The sequence below is a fragment of the Eschrichtius robustus genome, chromosome 1 (assembly GCF_028021215.1).
Source record: "Eschrichtius robustus isolate mEscRob2 chromosome 1, mEscRob2.pri, whole genome shotgun sequence".
Classification (NCBI taxonomy): domain Eukaryota; kingdom Metazoa; phylum Chordata; class Mammalia; order Artiodactyla; family Eschrichtiidae; genus Eschrichtius; species Eschrichtius robustus.
In genome coordinates, this window is record NC_090824.1 from 87,551,561 (window position 1) to 87,573,862 (window position 22,302).

General features: G+C 40.4%; 1 protein-coding gene across 3 annotated transcripts in view; it reads left to right on the forward strand.

Moving 5' to 3' along the window:
* The window catches only part of EIF2AK4 (eukaryotic translation initiation factor 2 alpha kinase 4), a 108,250-nt gene that overhangs the window by 34,062 nt on the left and 51,886 nt on the right, over positions 1-22,302 (forward strand). For 2 of the 3 annotated variants that reach the window (XR_011074671.1, XM_068549146.1), the window contains exons 7-11: positions 2,769-2,884; positions 6,009-6,166; positions 7,056-7,591; positions 11,033-11,139; positions 11,749-11,906. Coding sequence is in view for 2 of the 3 variants with exons in the window: in XM_068549146.1 (XP_068405247.1) it covers positions 2,769-2,884; positions 6,009-6,166; positions 7,056-7,591; positions 11,033-11,139; positions 11,749-11,906 (1,075 nt within the window). In the remaining variant the exon portion in view is untranslated. The remainder of the gene's footprint in view (positions 1-2,768; positions 2,885-6,008; positions 6,167-7,055; positions 7,592-11,032; positions 11,140-11,748; positions 11,907-22,302) is intronic. The other variant, XM_068549155.1, reaches the window with a different exon arrangement.

Consider the following 22,302-nt stretch of genomic DNA (forward strand, 5'->3'; position numbering starts at 1 on the left):
CAAAAATAAATAATAAATCTTAAAAAAAAAAAAATCATTGGCAATGACACCAGTGTTAATTGCTTCTAAATACCATTTGCTTGCATTGGGATGGCTATTTCTGCTGGAGTTTAGGAGCTGTTTTACTTATTAATGGATTAGGTTCCAGAAGGTTGTTCCGAACCCAATTCTGATGAGTCCAAAGTAGACAGTATGAGCCTCCAATATGTACACATTTTTGGGTGAAAACAGGAAACGCCAGTGACATTGGATTTCTTCTTTGTTCCTTCTCTTCAAACTCTCTGTGATTTACTTTTTATCCTTCAGAATTGTTCCTGCTGTCAATCTGTCCCATGTGGCATGTACCACATTTGTCCTTTTCTTGACGCTTTCACTTTTAAAATGATCTCTGGGTTTTTTTTCAATCCTAATGATACATCTTTTCTTACTAGAACTCTTAACATTCTCATTGGGTTTGTACTTAACAGTCATGATGGGGTGATTAATATTCTAAAATGCCTTAAAATCAAGCATTTACACACTGTAAACTAAAGAACATAGAGGAGTTAGACTAAAATGACTATTAGCACCATCTGTTGGAGGGGGCAAAGCTCATGTAGAGGTGCTTCTGCATCATTTATTATATGTTAATGAGTCTAGCACATCATTTTAAACCCTCACTCTTATCCTTTTCTCTATAAATTTCCGTATGCCCAGGGTTGCACAAATAACTTGAGAAGTCGAAATTTAAACAGAGCTACAGTGTATTAGTCATACCCTGGTGTTTGGAATTTGTGGACGCGCATGTGGTATGAGAGACTCAAGTCATAACAGGTCTTATCAGCATTGTGGGCGTGTGTTGGGGGGGAAGGTATATAGGATTGAAGGTGACGAGACCAGTTAATAATGGGGTATTTCTTGTATCCAGGAGAAATTTGGTGATGTCCTGAACAGGGCAGGGGAATTGGAGAAGAGAGGCTGACACTTGGGGATCAATTAGATGCAGGAGATCTAGGAGCTCAGGGAGACGTGCACATTTTTGACTAGTGAGACAGAATGGATGACTATGCCACCAACCACAAAAAGAAACGAACCAAGGGGAAAAATCAGATCGAAAGTGGGTAGGAGGGAGGTGGCAGTTTTATTGACTTCGCAGTGCCATGAAGAGTAAATAGAAGGGGCAGACATGGAGACAGCAAGTGTAGAAGTTTGAAAATGAAAAACAAGGCGGGGTGTGGGATTGAGGGAGAGGAGAATGGACATGGGAAAGATATCTAGGCTGAGGGAAGGAGCCAATGTAGAGGAACAGATTGAACATACAGGAGAGAGGGACTAACTGATGGAGCGGGACCCCAGAGGAGACTGTAGGGATGGAACTGAGGACAGGGCAGCTGTCCTTCCTCACAGTCTGGGAAAAAGAAAAAATGGGGCAGATGCCAAGTAACTTTCTAGGTGGACCCACAGAAAGTGTGAGCTTCACTGCTCATTTCTTCGTGTTCTCAGTGAAAAGTGGAGGTCAATATCATGCTCAGAGTGAGAGGGCTGCTTCCTAGAGATCAAAGCATTTCTTCCAAGTGTCCAATCCTGACCATCAAGAGCTCTCTCCCTTGCCTCATCCCTGCAAAGCTCTCCCGATTTACTCGTTATATTTGCATTATAATCTAGCTTCCCAGCTATTGCTTCCCACTCAGAAAAAGAAGTAGAAAAAGGGAAAGAGAAGAAGAGGGGTTGGGCTTTGAGTATTTTGAAGAAGCTGTGAAGGGGAATAGCAGAGACCAGAAAGAGAATGAATGAGCATTCAATAGTGGGGGGTCAGGAATTTGTAGTGCTCCAAGCTGCCATTTTGCAGCTTTCTCCAGATGTGTGTGTGCACGAGATGTGGGGTCAATACGGAATAGAGCTAAATCACTGCTGTAGAGCTTCTGTGATGACGGAAATGTTCTCGATCAATGCTGCCCAATATGGTAGCCACTAGCCACTTGGGGCTGAGTACAAACATACCTCAGAGATGTTGTGGGAACAGACCACCACAATAAAGTATCACAATCAATAAAGCAAGTCACATGAATTTTTGGTTTCCCAGTGCATATAAAAGTCATGTTTACACTATGCTGTGGTCTATTAAGTGTGCAATTGCATTATATTTTTTAAAAACAATGTACATACCTTAATTTAAAAATACTTTATTGCTAAAAAATGCTAAACAGCATCTGAGCCTTCAGTGAGTCGTAGTAGTAACTGATCACAGATCACCAAAGCAAATATAATAATAGTGAAAAAGTTTGAAATATTGCAAGAATTACCACAGCGTGACACAGAGACATGAAGTAAGCAAATGCTGTTGGAAGAATGGAGCTGATAGACTTGCTTAATGCAAGGTTGCCGCAAACCTTCAATCTAAAATAAAAAAAAGCCACAGAATCTTTGAAGTTCAATAAAGCCAAGCACAATAAAATGAGGTATCCCTGTACTTAAGCGTGCCTATTGCAGTTGAAGAACTGAATTTTTCATTTAATTGAGTTTGAATTGAATTTAAGTAGCCACATGTGGCTAGTGGCTACCATACTGGGCAGCACAGGTGTAGAGCAGGGGTTTGTAGAGTTCGTGTGGGGAAGACTCAATGGCGAGTGGGGGGTTGGACAGCTTTCCCATTAGCACCTTCAGCTCAGTTCCCAGCAGAGGCAGATGTTGGACAGTGAGTGGGCTAGCAAGCAGGAAAAAATGGAGGGGCAAGAATTTCCTGTGTTAATCTTCAAGAAAAAAAATCGTTGTCCAAATTTATTTTTAAGGCGAGAACGTCAGTATTCTGTGTGTAGTAGTGAAGATTCTCCTGGCTCTTGTGAAATCCTGTATTTCTCTATGGGTAGTCCTGATCAGCTCATGGTGCACAAAGGGAAATGTATTGGTGAGTAAACTAGCTAAACTCATTTAAATTATTCTAATGACGAAAGTTAATCCTGAAGGAATGGGGTAGAATAGATGCCGTCGTCTAGACCAGCGCAGTCCAAGGAAGACTCTTTAAGCTGATAGTCATTCTAGCTCCTGCTCCTGATGACTAGAGGGAGAAGTCACTCAGGTTTCCCCTTCTGTAAAATGGAAATAAAAACCCAGGCTCTTGGCAATATTGTTAGCAGAAAGGTAATTTAAAATTTGCCGTTGTTAGAATTAGCCAAGCTTTTCAAAACCAAAATGGTTGAAATATTATGAATCAGTAGAATTTTGCATCTTGTGCATCTGTTGCTGATAAAATATGTGTAACAAAATGAATTCTAATGCCTATGATCTTTAATGGTCAAGTCTCATTTTCTTAATTTGCTGTCCACCTGCTTAGCGTTTTCCTGCTTGGCATACTGTACCAGACCAGGAAAACCACTTTATTTTCTATGTGTTTTATTTAGCAGTTTAGCCATCTTATTTAGCAGGTGGCTATTTGGAGTGAATCTCATTCAGCAATTTGCTATTTGAATTGTTTATATTAAAATCAAGTTTTCAGTATCTACTTCCTTTGCCCTAAATGTACATGATCTTTGATCAGTCATACAGATACAGCCACTAATTGGTGTAGGGATCACTTGCATATGGTGAATTTGACAATTAAGTTCAATTTTCAATCCCATGAGTATTCTTACCGGAGCTAACAGGTAGCTAAATTAACTATATCAAGTTTGCTTTCTTTTGTTATCTTTTCCCTTCCTCTTTGAGGAGGTATAAATAAACAGGGGAGTTGCCGGGGAGAGGGCAGCAGGTGGAGGGAGAAGAAATGAAGCATCTGAAGAGTCTGTGATCTGAACACTCAACCTTGGCTGACCGAGGCAGCCTGGACCATGCAGGATTCTGCACATACGCAGAGCCTGCCCTGTTCAGACATAGCAACTGTTTGGGCAGGTTTAAGACCTTGATAGAGATGCTTGGCTTTGGTCCTGAGACTGTCCTTGACTCTGAGGCATTTCCGACTCATGAATTGACAACATAAAACTCACTACTTTTACTAATAATCTGGGGAAATCAGGAAGGCAAATTAATCCAACTGCTCATTACCTTACCTTTGTCTCCTAGTCTCACTGGTACTCATTAGACAGATTCACCTTACTTAATACCCTCATCAGGAGACACATTTGCAGCCTGAACTTTTTTTTATAAAACCACCAAGTAAATTATTTATTTTGTTTTCTCATGACAGGTCCAGTTTTTAAAATATGTCCTAATTTTCTAAGAAATGTTTTTGTAAAAGATCAATGAATTAACATTTGCTTTAAAGCTGTTGGAACTAGAGGGAATCAAGAACTTCCCTAGATATTATTCCTTATATATTAAAGCATTATAGAGGCTTTTGTATAAATGATCATTGTTAGCACATAGTAGAGTATCAATCTGAGCTCTTTTGGTAACATTTTCCTTCAGCCTCACTGCAGTGTGTTCTTTTGTCCCTTTTATTATCCCCATCACACAAAAGTGACAAAAGGAGGGTGGCAATGATAGAACTGTAATACAAAATAAAAACCCAAACAGCAATTATGAAATACCCACTTAGTCCCAGTTGGGGAGATAAATATTGCAAGACATTGTGCCATATAATTCATGAATTTAATTAGGCTTTATGTAAATCACATCACATTCTGTCCCATAAACGTTTACTATCATGTGTCTCCAGCGTGTGCTGCATAGATCCAACATTCCACAGGTTGCTTCCTTTGATTGACACATTTTCAAACATTAGGGTTTCTTTTTTCCCCCCTTGGCTAAGAATGTCAGGAGTTATGACTAGCATAACAGATCATTTAAAATAAAATCTCTTAAATGGTCAGCATTTCTATGAAGTGAAACTGCTTCTCTAGATGAGTTAGTTCAGCCACATTTCTCCGAAGTATTTTTGCCAAGACCACTTTGTCTTATGTATACAGGTTACTTCACTTTTCATTATGAAGATAATGTAGCATCATGGAGAACTATCAATATTATTTGTATAGTAAGAGAAAAAGAATACGAGAAGAAGAAAAGAATATCAGTGGTTCTCAATTGGGGCGATTTTGTTCCCTAGGGGACATTAGGTGACATCTAGAGATATTTTTGATGATTAAGACTAGGGTAAGGGGTGCTACTGGCATCTTGTGAATAGAGGCCAGGGATACTGCTGAACATCTTACAGTACACAAGACAGCCCCCTTCAACAAAGGATTATCTGGTCCCAAATGTCAATAGTGTCAAGGGTGAGAAACCCTGTTATATATGCTACGATTTGGTAAATTAGGAAAAAAAACGGGTAGAGGGAGCTAGAAGAGAAATGAAACAAAATGGTGATATTGTGGGTGATATTTTTCTCCACTTCCAATTTTTTGGGGATTTTCTATTATAGTCTTTAAGAAAAATTTAGATTTTTGTAAGAAAAATTTTGGTGTTACAAAAATTTAGCTCTCTCAGGTATAGGTCGAAACCATATGCCTACCACTAAATGAATGTGTCTCTCTCATGCGCTTCAAATGTAAACTGTCACGACTGGTTCCTTCCCTTGAAGCCATTGGCCAGTTTGTATTTACTGAGCATATTCACATTTTGTGTTTAGAAAATCATTGAGGTATTCAAATTTCCAAGTTACTAAAACCTGTTCTCACTGTGTACACTAATCTGCATTGAGGGAGTGTTCCTAGTTCCAAACTCCTTCCATTACGTTAGTTGGTATTTAGCTGTGTGAGGGTTACTCTACCACACCAGTAGGCACGGTCATCAGAGGTGGACTGGTTATGAAAGTAACAGTGTGAATAACGGCCAGTAGAAGAAAACATTAGTCCGATACTATGACCTCACTGTCGAATCTTGTCCCTTTGTAAAATTTAATATTTTAGAGTTCAGAGTATATTGTTAAATACCAAAAATTGGTTACAAAAGAGCATGTATTACATGAAATCACATTTTTCATAGTTAGTACATGGTATCCATTGTTGAATGAATGATTGTCTATTCCCTCTTTTTTCTTTTTATGCCCACAGAAAATGTACCAGTGAGATTTAATTATATTTTCTTTCAATGTGCAGGCAGTGATGAGCAGCTTGGAAAATTAGTTTACAATGCTTTGGAAACAGCCACTGGCAGCTTTGTCTTGTTGTATGAGTGGGTTCTTCAATGGCAGAAAAAAATGGGTCCATTCCTTACCAGTCAAGAAAAAGAGAAGATTGATAAGTGCAAAAAGCAGGTAGGCATCCAAGATGGCTCACTGAGCAAAAGGACTAATCTCGAGCTTAAGGCGACGACAAAACAAAATAGCTCGGCATTTGATTGGCCGCCAAAGATGACCCAAAATGCTATGAGATCTGTTTAACCAGAGGGGATGGTGGAAGACCATAAGTTTTCTCAGCCCCTGCTGCCTCTTTCAGAACTTTCACAACACGGTCAAAACTTTTGCAGCTGCTTCTCAACCTCCTTTCTCAACCCTTATTATTCCATTAATAGCTGTCTCTCCAACTGGGATTAAAGAGTACTTCATAACTGTGCTATTTGCAATCATTTGCATTTTCTCGGTTTTTTGAAATACTGCTTCACAACTGAATTTTCAGGGACTGGAGAATTTTATAGTTCTTTATAATACTGAGCTTAAGGAGAACATTTAATATTGCATATTGCAGTGTTACATAATAAACAAAGGTTATAAAACAGTAGGTAAAGCATTGTGTTTGGAAATGTATGTGTATTTATTACAAAAAAAAAAAAACTGGAAGTAAAGACACTGCAATCTTAACAGTTGTCTTTGGGTAGTGGCCATAAAGATAAATTGTGGGGTTTTTCTTTTGTCTTAGTACTTATTAAAATTTTGACAGTGAATCTTTGTAATCAGGAAAACTTATTTTTAAATTAATGTTTCTTTTTTCTGGTGGCCCTATTGCAAAAGAAGTTGCTTTTGAAACTTGTCCATCTTTATGAACTTGTAGGTTGACCATGTGGTTTAGGAGAGGACTCAGTTCAGGGCATATTCCTTCTCCTCTCCTTTGAAAGTGCATCTTCTATTAAATATTTCACTTTTAAAGTGAAACACTAGTTAATGCCTACCAACCCAGTTATCATCTTACTGGTTTTTTCCACACCAGATTCAAGGGGCAGAAACGGAATTCAACTCACTGGTAAAACTGAGCCATCCGAACATAGTACGCTACTTTGCAATGAATCTCAAAGAGCAAGACGATTCCATTGTGGTGGACATTTTAGTGGAGCACACTAATGGGGTCTCCCTCTTGGCCCACCTAAGCCACTCGGGCCCCATCCCCGGGCATCAGCTCCGCAGGTACGCGACTCAGCTCTTGTCAGGCCTTGATTATTTGCACAGCAATTCCGTGGTGCACAAAGTTCTGAGTGCATCGAATGTCTTAGTGGACGCAGAGGGCACCATCAAGATTACGGACTACAGCATTTCTAAGCGCCTAGCAGACATTTGCAAGGAGGACGTGTTTGAGCAAACCCGGGTTCGTTTTAGTGACAGTGCCCTACCTTATAAAACGGGGAAGAAAGGGGATGTTTGGCGTCTTGGCCTTCTGCTGCTCTCCCTCAGCCAAGGACAAGAGTGTGAAGAGTACCCTGTGACCATCCCTAGTGACTTACCAGCTGACTTTCAAGATTTTCTAAAGAAGTGAGTATCATTGAGATTTCTCTCTACTTGCACTTTACTCCTATACTTTTGGTTGTGCTTGAATGTGCTAAGCATCTAAGTCATGTGTATAAGCTGAAAAGTGAAGAACAGGATTAGAGTTAATTCTTTGTTCTCCCAATCCTTTCCCACCCACATATGTTCTGTTTTCTCACTTATATTTATCATTCCCATAACTCCTACATTCTTCTAAATTCACCTGGGCTCTTAATAATAGATTTTCAAACTACTTTTTGGAGACTGCCTGTTATACCCTAGGAAGTCAGTAGGGATTGCTAGGAGGAGAAATGCCCCAGGTATTCCAAACGGAATACCCCTCTGTCCACCTTTGCTGCTGGTTCCTAAGGGGTCAAAGACAAGGCCCCCCATTTAGAAAACAGCTTCAGGGGCATTAATGTGAGCAGTAGGGAGCGGCTGTAAATGAAGATGAAGCTTCGCTTGCTCGCCGTCTGTTCACCTACTGCTGTGCGGCCCAGTTCCTAACAGGCCACGGACGGGTACCGGGGGTTGGGGACCCCTGGCTTGTGGGATCTTAGTTCCCCAACCAGGGATTGAACCCAGGCCCTCAGCAGTAGAAGTGTGGAGTCCTAACCAGTGGACTGCCAGGGAATTCCCTGATTTCATTCTTCAAAATGTCACCTTTAGCTTTCTGCCCTTCCTCATTGGTCAAGAATAACTTAGTAAAGGTTAGCAATAGCATTATGTATTTTCGCAAACAACACAGCAAACTTTAAGTAGAACCTATCTTTTCACATTTAACAGTAAAAGGAAGGACTCAGTAGGTAGAACTTTCCTAGTTTTCCTCTTAGAGAATAGCTCTGTGCTGTCAGGTTTTTTTTAAAATTTATTTATTTTATTATTTTATTTATTTATTCATTTATTTTTGGCTGCGTTGGGTCTTTGTTGCTGCGCACGGGCTTTTCTCTGGTTGCGGCGAGTGGGGGCTACTCTTCATTGCGGTGCGCAGGCTTCTCATTGCGGTGGCTTCTCTTGTTGTGGCGCACATGCTCTAGAGCGCAGGCTCAGTAGTTGTGCCACATGGGCTTAGTTGCTCCACGGCATGTGGGACCTTCCTGGACCAGGGCTTGAACCTGTGTCCCCTGCATTGGCAGGCGGATTCTTAACCACTGTGCCACCAGGGAAGCCCGCTCTGTCAGTTTTGAACTTGAGATCAGCACTATTTTTTATTCTGTTAATAATATGGTTGCCTTTAGATTGATTCGTATATTTCTCTCTTCATAGAGTGGTTTGATAGGCTGTGCTTGGTTTAGAAGCAGCTGTACAGTATTGTTTTACTACCTTTGCTGTCCAGCCCCAGTTAACAAAGGAAAAAAAAATCATTCCCAGACAAGTATAGCAGCATTTCATTTGTAGTTATATTTTTACTTATTGGTGAACATCCTTTGGAGAAAGGTTTGTTTCACATCAGTCTCTGTGATGGAAAAGAGCCCAGACTCGGAGCCAGACAGCTGGGTTCATATCCCACCTTTATCCCTTCTGGCGAGTGAGTTAAACTCCCTACCCTGAGTTTCCTCCTCTGAAAAATGGGGATAACAGCAAAGTTGTCTCTTGTTATGTTAATGAGGTGGCTTTTGGAAAGTACCTAAGGGTGGGGCTGGTAGCCAAGAGAACCAACCACATGATTTAGGGGTTTGGAACTGTCAGTCCCACCCCCAGCCTCTGTGGAGAGGGGAGGGGCTGGAGATTGAATGATCACCAGTGGCCAGTGAGTTAATCAATCATGCCTTTGTAGTGAAGCCTCCATTAAAAGCCAAAAAGGCATAGCACAGGGAGATCAGCTCGGTGGTTTGTGACCACCTAGAGGGGTGTGATAGGGAGGGTGGGAGGGAGACGCAAGAGGGAGGAGATATGGGGATATATGTATATGTATAGCTGATTCACTTTGTTATAAAGCAGAAACTAACACACCACTGTAAAGCAATTATACTCCAATAAAGATGTTAAAATAAATAAATAAAAATTAATTTTCAATTTAGGGGAAAATACAGTATCTTATACAAATGCTTTTATTGCAGTCTTGCTCTCTCCAAGTATGAAATTAGGAGTGCTTTACTTTTTAGTGCTGTGACATGAAAAAATTAAATGTTACCCTTTATGATAGTTGCTGTCACCAATTTATAGGTGTAGATTTGTCCATAATTCACAGTGATGGTTGATTGTTTTAAATACCTTTTTATAATTAGGGTCAGGTGCTACTTGGGTCATTGTTATGAAAGCCAACCAGCTTATTAGATTAGTTAGAACAGTGATTCTCAGACTTTCTTGTGTATTGAAACCACCTGGAGAGCTTGTTAAAGCACAGATTACTGCAAAAACCCCCAGAGTTGCTGATTTACTAGGACTGGGGTGGAGAATTTGTATTTCTAACAAATTCTCAGGTGATAACTGATGCTGCTGGTCCGCGACCCCACTTTGAAAAACACTGGGTTAAAGGTATGGCTTGTTTTCATTCATTAAACAAATTGTTTGTTAGAAGATTAAACAGAACGTTAGTAGGCTCAAGGAATGATAATTAAAAGAAACTAGGTGATAAAATGTGGGGCTTTTAAAAGGTTGTTCTTAATTGTTACCAATGTACTTCAAACTGTGATGAACAGGCTTCATCTAAAGTTTATCGTATTGGGCCCCAGCCCTGCATCAGCTATCTGATTTGCTTTTCCTTTGGGGACTTTTATTTATGACTGTTCCCCAGAAACGCTTAGCTTAGCATGGCAATTCATTAAGCTGTTAGTGGGAGTGAAAATTCATGACCTACTTGTGCTATCTTATCCTAGACTTTTAAAAATATTGTTCCATGAGCATGAGTCTGCTTGCCTCTAGAGACTGTACTTTTTTTTTTTTTAATAAATTTATTTTATTTATTTTTGGCTGTGTTGTTGTGTCTTCGTTGCTGCACGTGGGCTTTCTCTAGTTGCAGTGAACAGGGGGGCTACTCTTCGTTGTGGTGTGCAGGCTTCTTATTGCGATGGCTTCTTTTGTTGCAGAGCACAGGCTCTAGGCGCACAGGCTTCAGTAGCTGTGGCTCGCGGGCTCTAGAGCACAGGCTCAGTAGTTGTGGCACACGGGCTTCATTACTCCGAGGCATGTGGGATCTTCCCAGACCAGGGCTCGAACACGTGTCCCCTGCATTGGCAGGCGGATTCTTAACCACTGCGCCACCAGGGAAGCCCTGTACTTTTTTTTTTTTAATTCCCCCACTTATATGCAGCCGGGTGCTCAGCATGTAAATCCTGCAAGAATGTTTATTAAATTAAATTCACTTATGAGCACATTTTGGCCCATAGTAACATGAATTCTCTACTGTGTATCTTTTAAAAATAAACCCATAGTTAAAAGCCTTGGATTAATTAGTTTAGCATTTATTTTGTGCGTCACTGAGATTTCTTTTTTCCTCTCACTGAGGTGTGTCTGCTTAGATGACAAGGAAAGATGGAGTCCTCAGCAGTTGTTAAAACACAACTTTATAAATCCTCAGCCAAAAATACCTTTACTGGAGCAAAGTCCCGAAGGTGAGTCTGTTACCGCTCTTTTCTGATAGCCTATTTAACATAAATTATTTTGAAGGTATACATAAACCTAAGACTGGAAAGGACTGCATGGATCATTTACTTTATCTGTTTTATGCTGAGCTATACATAAATCCATTCATTCAGTGTGTCCTGTCTACGTGGAGGTGTTTTGCCATCCTGGTTTTTCCCGCCTCTTCTGATGGAGTGTCTGGTGGTGGAGCCTCTTAGTGTGGGGTAACCCTTCTCATCATGCCACCCTTATTACTGCCTTGGAACTAGATTTCCCTGCTGTTACTCAAGTAGCAGATGCAGGAGCCTCGACAGAGACTGGGATGATCAAGAGACCTGGGTTTGGCTTCTGGCTCTGTCGTTCGGTCATTTCTTTACTCTCAGTTACCCCTACCTGTAAACTTGGGCTAACTGTATATTTCTACCTACTTTAAGGAGGACAAGGTGAGGAAAGAATTAAAGGGTCTGCCAGGTAAGAGGTACTTTTTAAAACTCCTTGGTTGGGGCCCTTTCCTCCCGTGCTTGCATTGTCGTTGGATGTTGCAGCTCTTCCTCTGTTTTTAAAGCCTCAGTCGCCTCTTACCTTTTGTTTTATCTCAGATTCTGGAGGACAAGATTATGTGGAGACTGTTATTCCTAGCAACCAGCTACCCAGTGCTGCGTTCTTCAGTGAGACACAGAGACAGTTTTCCCGCTACTTCATTGAGTTTGAAGAATTACAGCTTCTCGGCAAAGGAGCTTTTGGAGCTGTCATCAAGGTGCGATACAGAGTTGTCCCCAGTCCCTTTTAAAGCTCTTGCCCTGTTCCATTTCTGCATACTTAAGGACTTCTATTTTGAGAGTAGGGAAGGAAGTGAATATGACCATTTGAAACAATAATCATCTTCCCCTTCGTGGAGTTAAAGGCTTTATTTAAAGTTACACTAGACACATTAAGAACACATCATTCCTCTTCCTTTGCTTGATGTAGTGCATTAACGTGAAAACCACATGATTATAACTGCGCTTCAAGTTGAGTCAAGACCTCTGCATGAAGAACGTTTTTGTGTGCTTTGGTTTAGAAAGAAAATTGTTCTCTTTTTCTCTCATTTGCTTTTAGAGTTGCTGTAGCTAAGAGGGTTACAGGGTTAGAATTGAGATGGAATTCAAACGGGGAATGGCCTCCGATGGTCTTGATGGCTTTTACTTTGCAGCTATTACTGAGATGGAAAACTAGTGATGCGTTATTTTGTTGTTGTTGTTGTTTGTTTCTTTGTAAGGATTTTGTTTTTAAACTTTTTTTTTTAACATCTTTATTGGAGTATAACTGCTTTACAATGGTGTGTTAGTTTCTGCTTTATAACTGAGTGAATCAGTTATACATATACATATATCCCCATCTCTCTTCCCTCTTGTATCTCCCTCCCTCCCACCCTCTGTATCCCACCCCTCTAGGTGGTCACAAAGCACCGAGCTGATCTCCCTGTGCTATGCGGCTGCTTCCCACTAGCTACCTATGTTACATTTGGTAGTGTATATATGTCCATGCCACTCTCTCACTTTGTCCCATCTTACCCTTCCCCCTCCCCGTATCCTCAAGTCCGTTCTCTAGTAGGTCTGCGTCTTTATTCCCGTCTTGCCCCTAGTTTCTTTATGACCATTTTTTTTTTTTGTTTTTTAGATTCCATGTATATGTGTTAGCAGACAGTATTTGTTTTTATCTTTCTGACTTACCTCGCTCTGTATGACAGACTCTAGGTCCACCACCTCACTACAAATAACTCAATTTCATTTCTTTTTATGGCTGAGTAATATTCCATTTATATATGTGCCACATCTTCTTTATCCATTCGTCTGTTGATGGACACTTAGGTTGCTTCCATGTCCTGGCTATTGTAAATAGAGCTGCAATGAACATTTTGGTACATGACTCTTCTTGAATTATAGTTTTCTCAGGGTATATGCCCAGTAGTGGGATTGCTGGGTTGTATGGTAGTTCTATTTTTAGTTTTTTAAGGAACCTCCATACTGTTCTCCATAGTGGCTGTATCAATTTACATTCCCACCAACAATGCAAGAGGGTTCCCTTTTCTCCACACCCTCTCCAGCATTTATTGTTTGTAGATTTTTTGATGATGGCCATTCTGACCGGTGTGAGATAATATCTCGTTGTAGTTTTGATTTGCATTTCTCTAATGATTAATGATGTTGAGCATTCTTTCATGTGTTTGTTGGCAATCTGTATATCTTCTTTGGAGAAATGTCTATTTAGGTCTTCTGCCCATTTTTGGATTGGGTTGTTTGTTTTTTGACATTGAGCTGCAAGAGCTGCTTGTAAATTTTGGAGACTAATCCTTTGTCAGTTGCTTCATTTGCAAATATTTTCTCCCATTCTGAGGGTTGTCTTTTCGTCTTGTTTATGGTTTCCTTTGTTGTGCAAAAGCTTTTAAGTTTCATTAGGTCCCATTTGTTTATTTTTGTTTTTATTTCCATTTCTCTAGGAGGTGGGTCAAAAAGGATCTTGCTGTGATTTATGTCATAGAGTGTTCTGCCTATGTGTTCCTCTAAGAGTTTGATGGTGTCTGGCCTTACATTTAGGTCTTTAATCCATTTTGAGTTTATTTTTGTGTATGGGGTTAGGGAGTATTCTAATTTCATTCTTTAACATGTAGGTGTCCATTTTTCCCAGCACCACTTATTGAAGAGGCTGTCTTTTCTCCACTGTATATTCTTGCCACCTTTATCAAAGATAAGGCGACCATATGTGCGTGGGTTTATCTCTGAGCTTTCTATCCTGTTCCATTGATCTATACTTCTGTTTTTGTGCCAGTACCGTACTGTCTTGATTACTGTAGCTTTGTAGTATAGTCTGAAGTCCAGGAGCCTGATTCCTCCAGCTCCGTTTTTCTTTCTCAAGATTGCTTTGGCTATTCGGGGTCTTTTGTGTTTCCATACAAATTGTGAAATTTTTTGTTCTAGTTCTGTGAAAATGCCAGTGGTAGTTTGATAGGGATTGCACTGAATCTGTAGATTGCTTTGGGTAGTATAGTCATTTTCACAATGTTGATTCTTCCAATCCAAGAACATGGTATATCTCTCCATCTTTTTGTATCATCTTTAATTTCTTTCATCAGTGTCTTATAATTTTCTGCATACAGGTCTTTTGTCTCCTTAGGTAGATTTATTCCTAGATATTTTTTTCTTTTTGTTGCAATGGTAAATGAGAGTGTTTTCTTAATTTCACTTTCAGATTTTTCATCATTAGTGTATAGGAATGCAAGAGGTTTCTGTGCATTAATTTTGTATCCTGCTACTTTACCAAATTCATTGATCAGCTCTAGTAGTTTTCTGGTAGCATCTTTAGGATTCTCTGTGTATAGTATCATGTCATCTTCTTTTCTGTTTTGGATTCCTTTTATTTCTTTTTCTTCTCTGATCGCCGTGCCTAAAACTTCGAAAACTATGTTGAATAATAGTGGTGAGAGTGGGCAACCTTGTCTTGTTCCTGATCTTAGTGGAAATGGTTTCACTTTTTCACCATTGAGAACGATGTTGGCTGAGGGTTTGTCATATATGGCCTTTATTATTTTGACGTAAGTTCCCTCTATGCTTACTTTCTGGAGGGTTTTTATCATAAATGGGTGTTGAATTTTGTCGAAAGCTTTCTCTGCATTTATTGAGATGATCATATGGTTTTTCTCCGTCAATTTGTTAATACGGTGTATCACATTGATTGATTTGCATATACTGAAGAATCCTTACATTCCTGGGATAAACCCTACTTGACCATGGTGTATGATCCTTTTAATGTGCTGTTGGATTCTGTTTGCTAGTATTTTGTTGAGGATTTTTGCATCTATGTTCATCAGTGATATTGGCCCGTAGTTTTCTTTCTTTGTGACATCTTTGTCTGTTTCTGGTATCAGGGTGATGGTGGCCTCGTAGAATGAGTTTGGGAGTGTTCCTCCCTCTGCAATATTTTGGAAGAGTTTGAGAAGGATAGGTGTTAGCTCTCTAAATGTTTGATAGAATTCGCCTGTGAAGCCGTCTGGTCCTGGGCTTTTGTTTGTTGGATGATTTTTAATCACAGTTTCAATTTCAGTGCTTGTGATTGGTCTGTTCATATTTTCTATTTCTTCCTGGTTCAGTCTCGGCAGGTTGTGCATTTCTAAGAATTTGTCCATTTCTTCCAGGTTGTCCATTTTATTGGCATAGAGTTGCTTGTAGTAATCTCTCATGATCTTTTGTATTTCTGCAGTGTCAGTGGTTACTTCTCCTTTTTCATTTCTAATTCTATTGATTTGAGTCTTCTCCCTTTTTCTCTTGATGAGTCTGGCTAATGGTTTATCAATTTTGTTTATCTTCTCAAAGAACCAGCTTTTAGTTTTATTGATCTTTGCTATTGTTTCCTTCATTGCTTTTTCATTTATTTCTGATCTGATCTTTATGATTTCTTTCCTTCTGCTAACTTTGGGGTTTTTTTTTGTTCTTCTTTCTCTAATTGCTTTAGGTGCAAGTTTAGGTTGTTTATTTGAGATGTTTCCTGTTTCTTGAGGTAGGCTTGTATTGCTATAAACTTCCCTCTTAGCACTGCTTTTGCTGCATCCCATAGGTTTTGGGTTGTCGTGTCTCCATTGTCATTTGTTTCTAGGTATTTTTTGATTTCCCCTTTGATTTCTTCAGTGATCACTTCGTTATTAAGTAGTGTATTGTGTAGCGTCCATGTGTTTGTATTTTTTACAGATCTTTACCTGTAATTGATATCTAGTCTCATAGCGTTGTGGTTGGAAAAGATACTTGATACGATTTCAATTTTCTTAAATTTACCAGGGCTTGATTTGTGACCCACGATATGATCTATCCTGGAGAATGTTCCATGAGCACTTGAGAAAAATGTGTATTCTGTTGTTTTTGGGTGGGATGTCCTATAAATATCAATTAAGTCCATCTTGTTTAATGTATCATTTAAAGCTTGTGTTTCCTTATTTATTTTCATTTTGGATGATCTGTCCATTGGTGAAAGTGGGGTGTTAAAGTCCCCTACCATGATTGTGTTGCTGTCGATTTCCCCGTTTATGGCTGTTAGTGTTTGCCTTATGTATTGAGGTGCTCCTATGTTGGGTGCATAAATATTTACAATTGTTATATCTTCTTCTTGAATCCATCCCTTGATCATTATATAGTGTCCTTCTTTGTCTCTTATAATAGTCTTTATTTTAAAGTCTGTTTTGTCTGATATGAGAATTGCTACTCCAGCTTTCTTTTGATTTCCATTTGCATGGAATATCTTTTTCCATCCCCTCACTTTCAGTCTGTATGTGTCCCTAGGTCTGAAGTGGGTCTCTTGTAGACAGCATATATACGGGTCTTGTTTTTGTATCCATTCAGCCAGTCTGTGTCTTTTGGTGGGAGCATTTAATCCATTTACATTTGAGGTAATTATCGATATGTATGTTCCTATTTCCATTTTCTTAATTGTTTTGGGTTTCTTATTGTAGGTCTTTTCCTTCTCTTGTGTTTCCTGCCTAGAGAAGTTCCTTTAGCATTTGTTGTAAAGCTGGTTTGGTGGTGCCAAATTCTCTTAGCTTTTGCTTGTCTGTAAAGGTTTTAATTTCTCTGTCAAATCTGAATGAGATCCTTGCTGGGTAGAGTAATCTTGGTTGTAGGTTTTTCCCCTTCATCACTTTAAATATGTCCTGCCACTCCCTTCTGGCTTGCAGAATTTCTGCTGAAAGATCAGCTGTTAACCTTATGGGGATTCCCTTGTATGTTATTTGTTGTTTTTCCCTTGCTGCTTTTAACATTTTTTCTGTATATTTAATTTTTTATAGTTTGATTAATATGTGTCTTTGCTTGTTTCTCCTTGGATTTATCCTGTATGGGAGTCTCTGTGCTTCCTGGACTTAACTATTTCCTTTCCCATATTAGGGAAGTTTTCAACTATAATCTCTTCAAATATTTTCTCAGTCCCTTTCTTTTTCTCTTCGTCTTCTGGGACCCCTATAATTCGAATGTTGGTGCATTTAATATTGTCCCAGAGGTCTCTGAGACTGTCCTCAATTCTTTTCATTCTTTTTTCTTTATTCTGCTCTGCAGTAGTTATTTCCACTATTTTATCTTCCAGGTCACTTATCCGTTCTTCTGCCTCAGTTATTCTGCTACTGATCCCTTCTAGAGAATTTCTAATTTCATTTATTGTGTTGTTCATCACTGTTTGTTTGCTCTTTAGTTCTTCTAGCTCCTTGTTAAACCTTTCTTGTATTTTCTCCATTCTATTTCCAAGATTTTGGATCATCTTTACTATCATTATTCTGAATTCTTTTTCAGGTAGACTGCCTATTTCCTCTTCATTTGTTAGGTCTGGTGGGTTTTTACCTTCCTCCTTCATCTGCTGTGTGTTTCACCGTCTTCTCATTTTGCTTAACTTACTGTGTTTGGGGTCTCCTTTTTGCAGGCTGCAGGTTCGTAGTTCCCGTTGTTTTTGTGTCTGTCCCCTGTGGCTAAGGTTGGTTTAGTGGGTTGTGTAGGCTTCCTGGTGGAGGGGACTAGTGCCTGTGTTCTGGTGGATGAGGCTGGATCTTGTCTTTCTGGTGGGCAGGTCCGCATCTGGTGGTGTGTTTTGGGGTGTATGTGGCCTTATTATGATTTTAGGCAGCTTCTCTGCTAATGGGTGTGGTTGTGTTCCTCTGTTGCTAGTTGTTTGGCATGGGGTGTCCAGCACTGAAGCTTGCTGGTCGTTGAGTGGAGCTGGGTCTTGGCGTTGAGATGGAGATCTCTGGAAGATTTTCGCTGTTTGATATTACGTGGAGCTGGGAGGTCTCTTGTGGACCAGTGTCCTGAAGTTGGCTCTCCCACCTCAGAGGCACAGCCCTGACGCCTGGCTGGAGCACCAAGAGCGTGTCATCCACACGGCTCAGAGTAAAAGGGAGAAAAAAAAAGAAAGAAAGAAAGAAGAAGATAAAATAAAATAAAATTAAATTAAATTAAAAAGTTATTAAAATAAAAAATAAGTATTTTTAAAAAATCTTTTTAAGTAATAAGAAACAAAAAAGAAAGAAAGAAGAGAGCAACCAAACCACAAAACAAATCCACCAATGATAACAAGTGCTAAAAACTATACTAAAAAAAAAAAAAAACGGACAGACCGAACCCCAGGACAAATGGTAAAAGCAAAGCTATACAGACAAAATCACACACAGAAGCATACCCATACATACTCACAAAAAGAGAAAACGGGAAAAAGATATATATATCGTTGCTCCCAAAGTCCACCTCCTCAATTTGGGATGATTCGTTGTCTATTCAGGTATTCCACAGATGCAGGGTACATCAAGTTGATTGTGAGGATTTACTCCGCTGCTCCTGAGGCTGCTGGGAGAGATTTCCCTTTCTCTTCTTTGTTCGCACAGCTCCTGGGGTTCAGCTTTGGATTTGGCCCCGCCTGTGTGGGTAGGTCGCCTGAAGGCATCTGTTCTTCGCTCAGACAGGACGGGGTTAAAGGAGCAGCTGATTCGGGGGCTCTGGCTCACTCAGGCCGGGGGGAGGGAGGATTTCGGAGTGCAGGGCGATCCTGCATCAGCAGAGGCCAGTATGATGTTGCACCAGCCTGAGGCGCACCGTGTGTTCTCCCAGGGAAGTTGTCCCTGGATCACAGGACCCTGGCAGTGGCGGGCTGCACAGGCGCCCGGAAGGGGAGGTGTGGATAGTGACCTGTGCTTGCACACAGGCTTCTTGGTGGCGGCAGCAGCAGCCTTATAGTCTCATGCTCGTCTCTGGGGTCCACGCTGATAGCCGCAGCTCGTGCCCGTCTCTGGAGCTCCTTTAAGCAGCGCGCTGAATCCCCTCTCCTTGCGTACCAGGAAAGAGAGGCAAGAAAAAGTCTCTTGCCTCTTCCACAACTCCAGACTTTTTCCTGGACTCCCTCCCGGCTAGCTGTGGTGCAGTAGCCCCCTTCAGGCTGTGTTCACGCAGCCAACCCCAGTCCTCACCCTGGGATCCGAACAAAGCCCGAGCCTCAGCTCCCAGCCCCCGCCCGCCCCAGTGGGTGAGCAGACAAGCCTCTCGGGCTGGTGAGTGCTGGTCGGCACCGATCCTCCGTGCGGGAATCTCTCCTCTTTGCCCTCTGCACCCCTGTTGCTGTGCTCTCCTCCATGGCTCCGAAGCTTCCCCCCTCTGCCACCCGCAGTCTCCGCCCGCGAAGGGCCTTCCTGATGTGTGGAAACCTTTCCTCCTTCACAGCTCCCTCCCACTGGTGCAGGTTCCGTCCCTGTTCTTTTGTCTCTGCTTTTTCTTTTTTCTTTTGCCCTACCCAGGTACGTGGGGAGTTTCTTGCCTTTTGGGAGGTCTGAGGTCTTCTGCCAGCATTCAGTAGGTGTTCTGTAGGAGTTGTTCCACATGTAGATGTATTTCTGATGTATTTGTGGGGAGGAAGGTGATGTCCATGTCTTAGTCTTCCACCATCTTGAAGCTCCTCCGTGATGCATTATTAAGGTGTGCTGCTGTTAGGTCTTCCCTTCCTTATTCCAGGCTGTTTGGGCAACTTTTATTATCATCTGCGCCTTAAGAGAGAGTTTTCAACTCTTTTTGTGTAATTTAAGTATTTTGTTTGATTTTAAGAGTCCCAGATTACTGTTATCAAATCCGTATGAGATATGTCATCTTACCCATAAGAAGGTAGCCCACCATCAACAGGGCATGATTCTGTTTAGGATTCTGAGAGTATTATTAGGAAGCATTACCTGTATCACTGTGGAAGGCCTTTTACACTGAAAAAAGAATTACATTAGTTTTTCTACAGAAAGACAAACTTAAGCAAGTTTTCCAAAAGAAAGTCATAATATCATGGGAAATTTTCAACTTTCTTCTTGAAAGTGTAGATATTATGTTTAGGTGATTAAATAGATGTACTTTGGGCAGACAGATATCCTGATTAGGTAATCATGGTTATCTTTAAGAGGAGTGGATGATTGAAGTTTATATTATCCCTTTAACTCACACTGTAATTTTGATCAACTCCTTTAACTTCTTTATATTTTAGATCCTTGAATTCCAAACATGATCAAACTTCATTTCCTTGCAAGTACTTAAAAATGATTAGCAAGCTCATATAACAAAAACATCTTAGTAACTTAATCCCCCATGTTTTTCCTGTGATTTCTCCCTATGAGAACCCAACAGCCCTCACACCCCATATCTGTTTTCAGGTTAAGGTAGGGCCATCTCCTCAGAGATCTGGAATTTCATTAGCAATTGGACCCATTACTGTTAATGCACCTTTGCATTTTAATAAATGAATTCCTAGCAGTTCTAGTGTAGCAAGCCCCACACCCCAGTCAGTGACACATAGTGTTACCAAACCAAAATTGGGTCAGCTCACCCACTCACAGTAAAGCCAACTTACTGACACTAGGATTTGGTAGAGGAAAGTGCAGCATTTATTGCAGGCACCAAGCAAGGAGTAAGGGCAGCTAATAACGAAGAGATCCAAACTCCCCAGTGGATTCCAGGGAAGCATTTTTAAAGGCAAGGCGAGGGAGAGAGTTGCAGGGTGCATGATCAGCTCATGTACCATTCTCTGATTGGGTGACAGTGAGGTAAGAAGGTGGTGTCACAGGGGTTAACATCATCAGTCCTTGGGTTCCAGCTGGTCTGGGGGCTGCATGCTCATGCTCATCATGCAGTTAGATTCTTCTATCTGGTGGAGGTTTTAGTTTTAGTGTCTGTAAAACAACTCAGGAACGTGCATCAGACATGTTATCTATGTCCTTCAGGAAAGAACTAAAGATTCTGTGACTGTTATATGGCTGATTCACTTTTTAAATTGTTACCAATTCTCCTGGCCCAACTGCTATTTTTTTGTCACTACATGTTCACATTCTTTCAGTCATTATTGAGCAGCCTTTTGTGACTCAGGAGGCCTGGGAGACTAAAGCTTTTCTACAAACAAGACACAGGCAGAGGACATGGTGGGTGATTTGTCCCGGGAAGGCCCCATAGGGTCCTGCTTGGTTACAATAGTGTATGTGATATGTACTGAGACATGAGGTTGAAAGACAGTGCCAAAACTTCCCACAGTCCTCCACTCTATTAACGTGGCAGTAAAAGAACACAGGGCTGTCATTTTTTGGAGCACATTTCCTATTTGAGGCTGTGTGCCAGGTGGCTCATGAACCTTGTCTTTTAATCTCACGACATTCTTATGAAATAGGTATTATCCCATTTTGCAGGTGAGGGAACTGATGCTCAGAGAAGCTGTGTCATTTGCCTGAGGTCACATACATCACTAAGACATTTCAACCAGCATTCAGACTAATACCTGTTTTACTCAAAAACGTACATTGTACCACTATTTCTGTACCCCCAAAAAAGATAATCTGAAACTCATTTTTATAGTATTACTTTCTCATTCCTAAAAGTAGTTTTTGGCATAGAAGCCTATGAGCCAAATAAGAGAATGATGCTGTCTTTCGTAACCAACTAGTTTCTCCCTCTGCGATGGGCAAGTTGTTAGTTTCCGTCACTTCAGTTGCCCTGCGTAGTTGGGACTGGAAGTTCAGAAAACAAAATTTTATAAAAAATACTTCAGGCAACCCAATTGCATAGCAAGACTGCCCGGGATAAGGATGCCTCTATGTAAGATACGGAGATTTGGCCTTTGAAACATTTTCTTGTATTTTTCTTGTGTTTTTCTTTTATTCTTAATTGTACTGTTCTAGTTTCCTTACATAGCATCAATTGTAAATCTTCAATCTTAGTAATAAAATCGATGGGCAGTAATTGTGTTAATGCGAATCCCTTTTATTTACTGAACACCTTTCTCTGTGACACCTTGATACAGGTGCTTTACTCACATCATTTCATTTAATCCTCACAGTCACCTTTGAGGTAAGGGAAGTGGCATAAATGCCATTTTATAGATTAAAAAATCGAGTTTCAAGGAAATTAAGTCATTTGCCCAAGTTCTTTGTAAGTTGAGAATTAGAATTTGCATGCAGGTCTGTTAAAACTGTTGCTTAGTTTGTGTTTAGCAGACTTTAAGTTTAAAAAAAACAAGTGGAGAGAAACTAAAATCACCTTCTAAAAATTTACACTGAGTTTGGAAAATAATTTTTTACAAACAAGGTTAAAGAAGCAACAAGGTTTACTTGGAAATCTAGATAGCAGATGTGATATTGG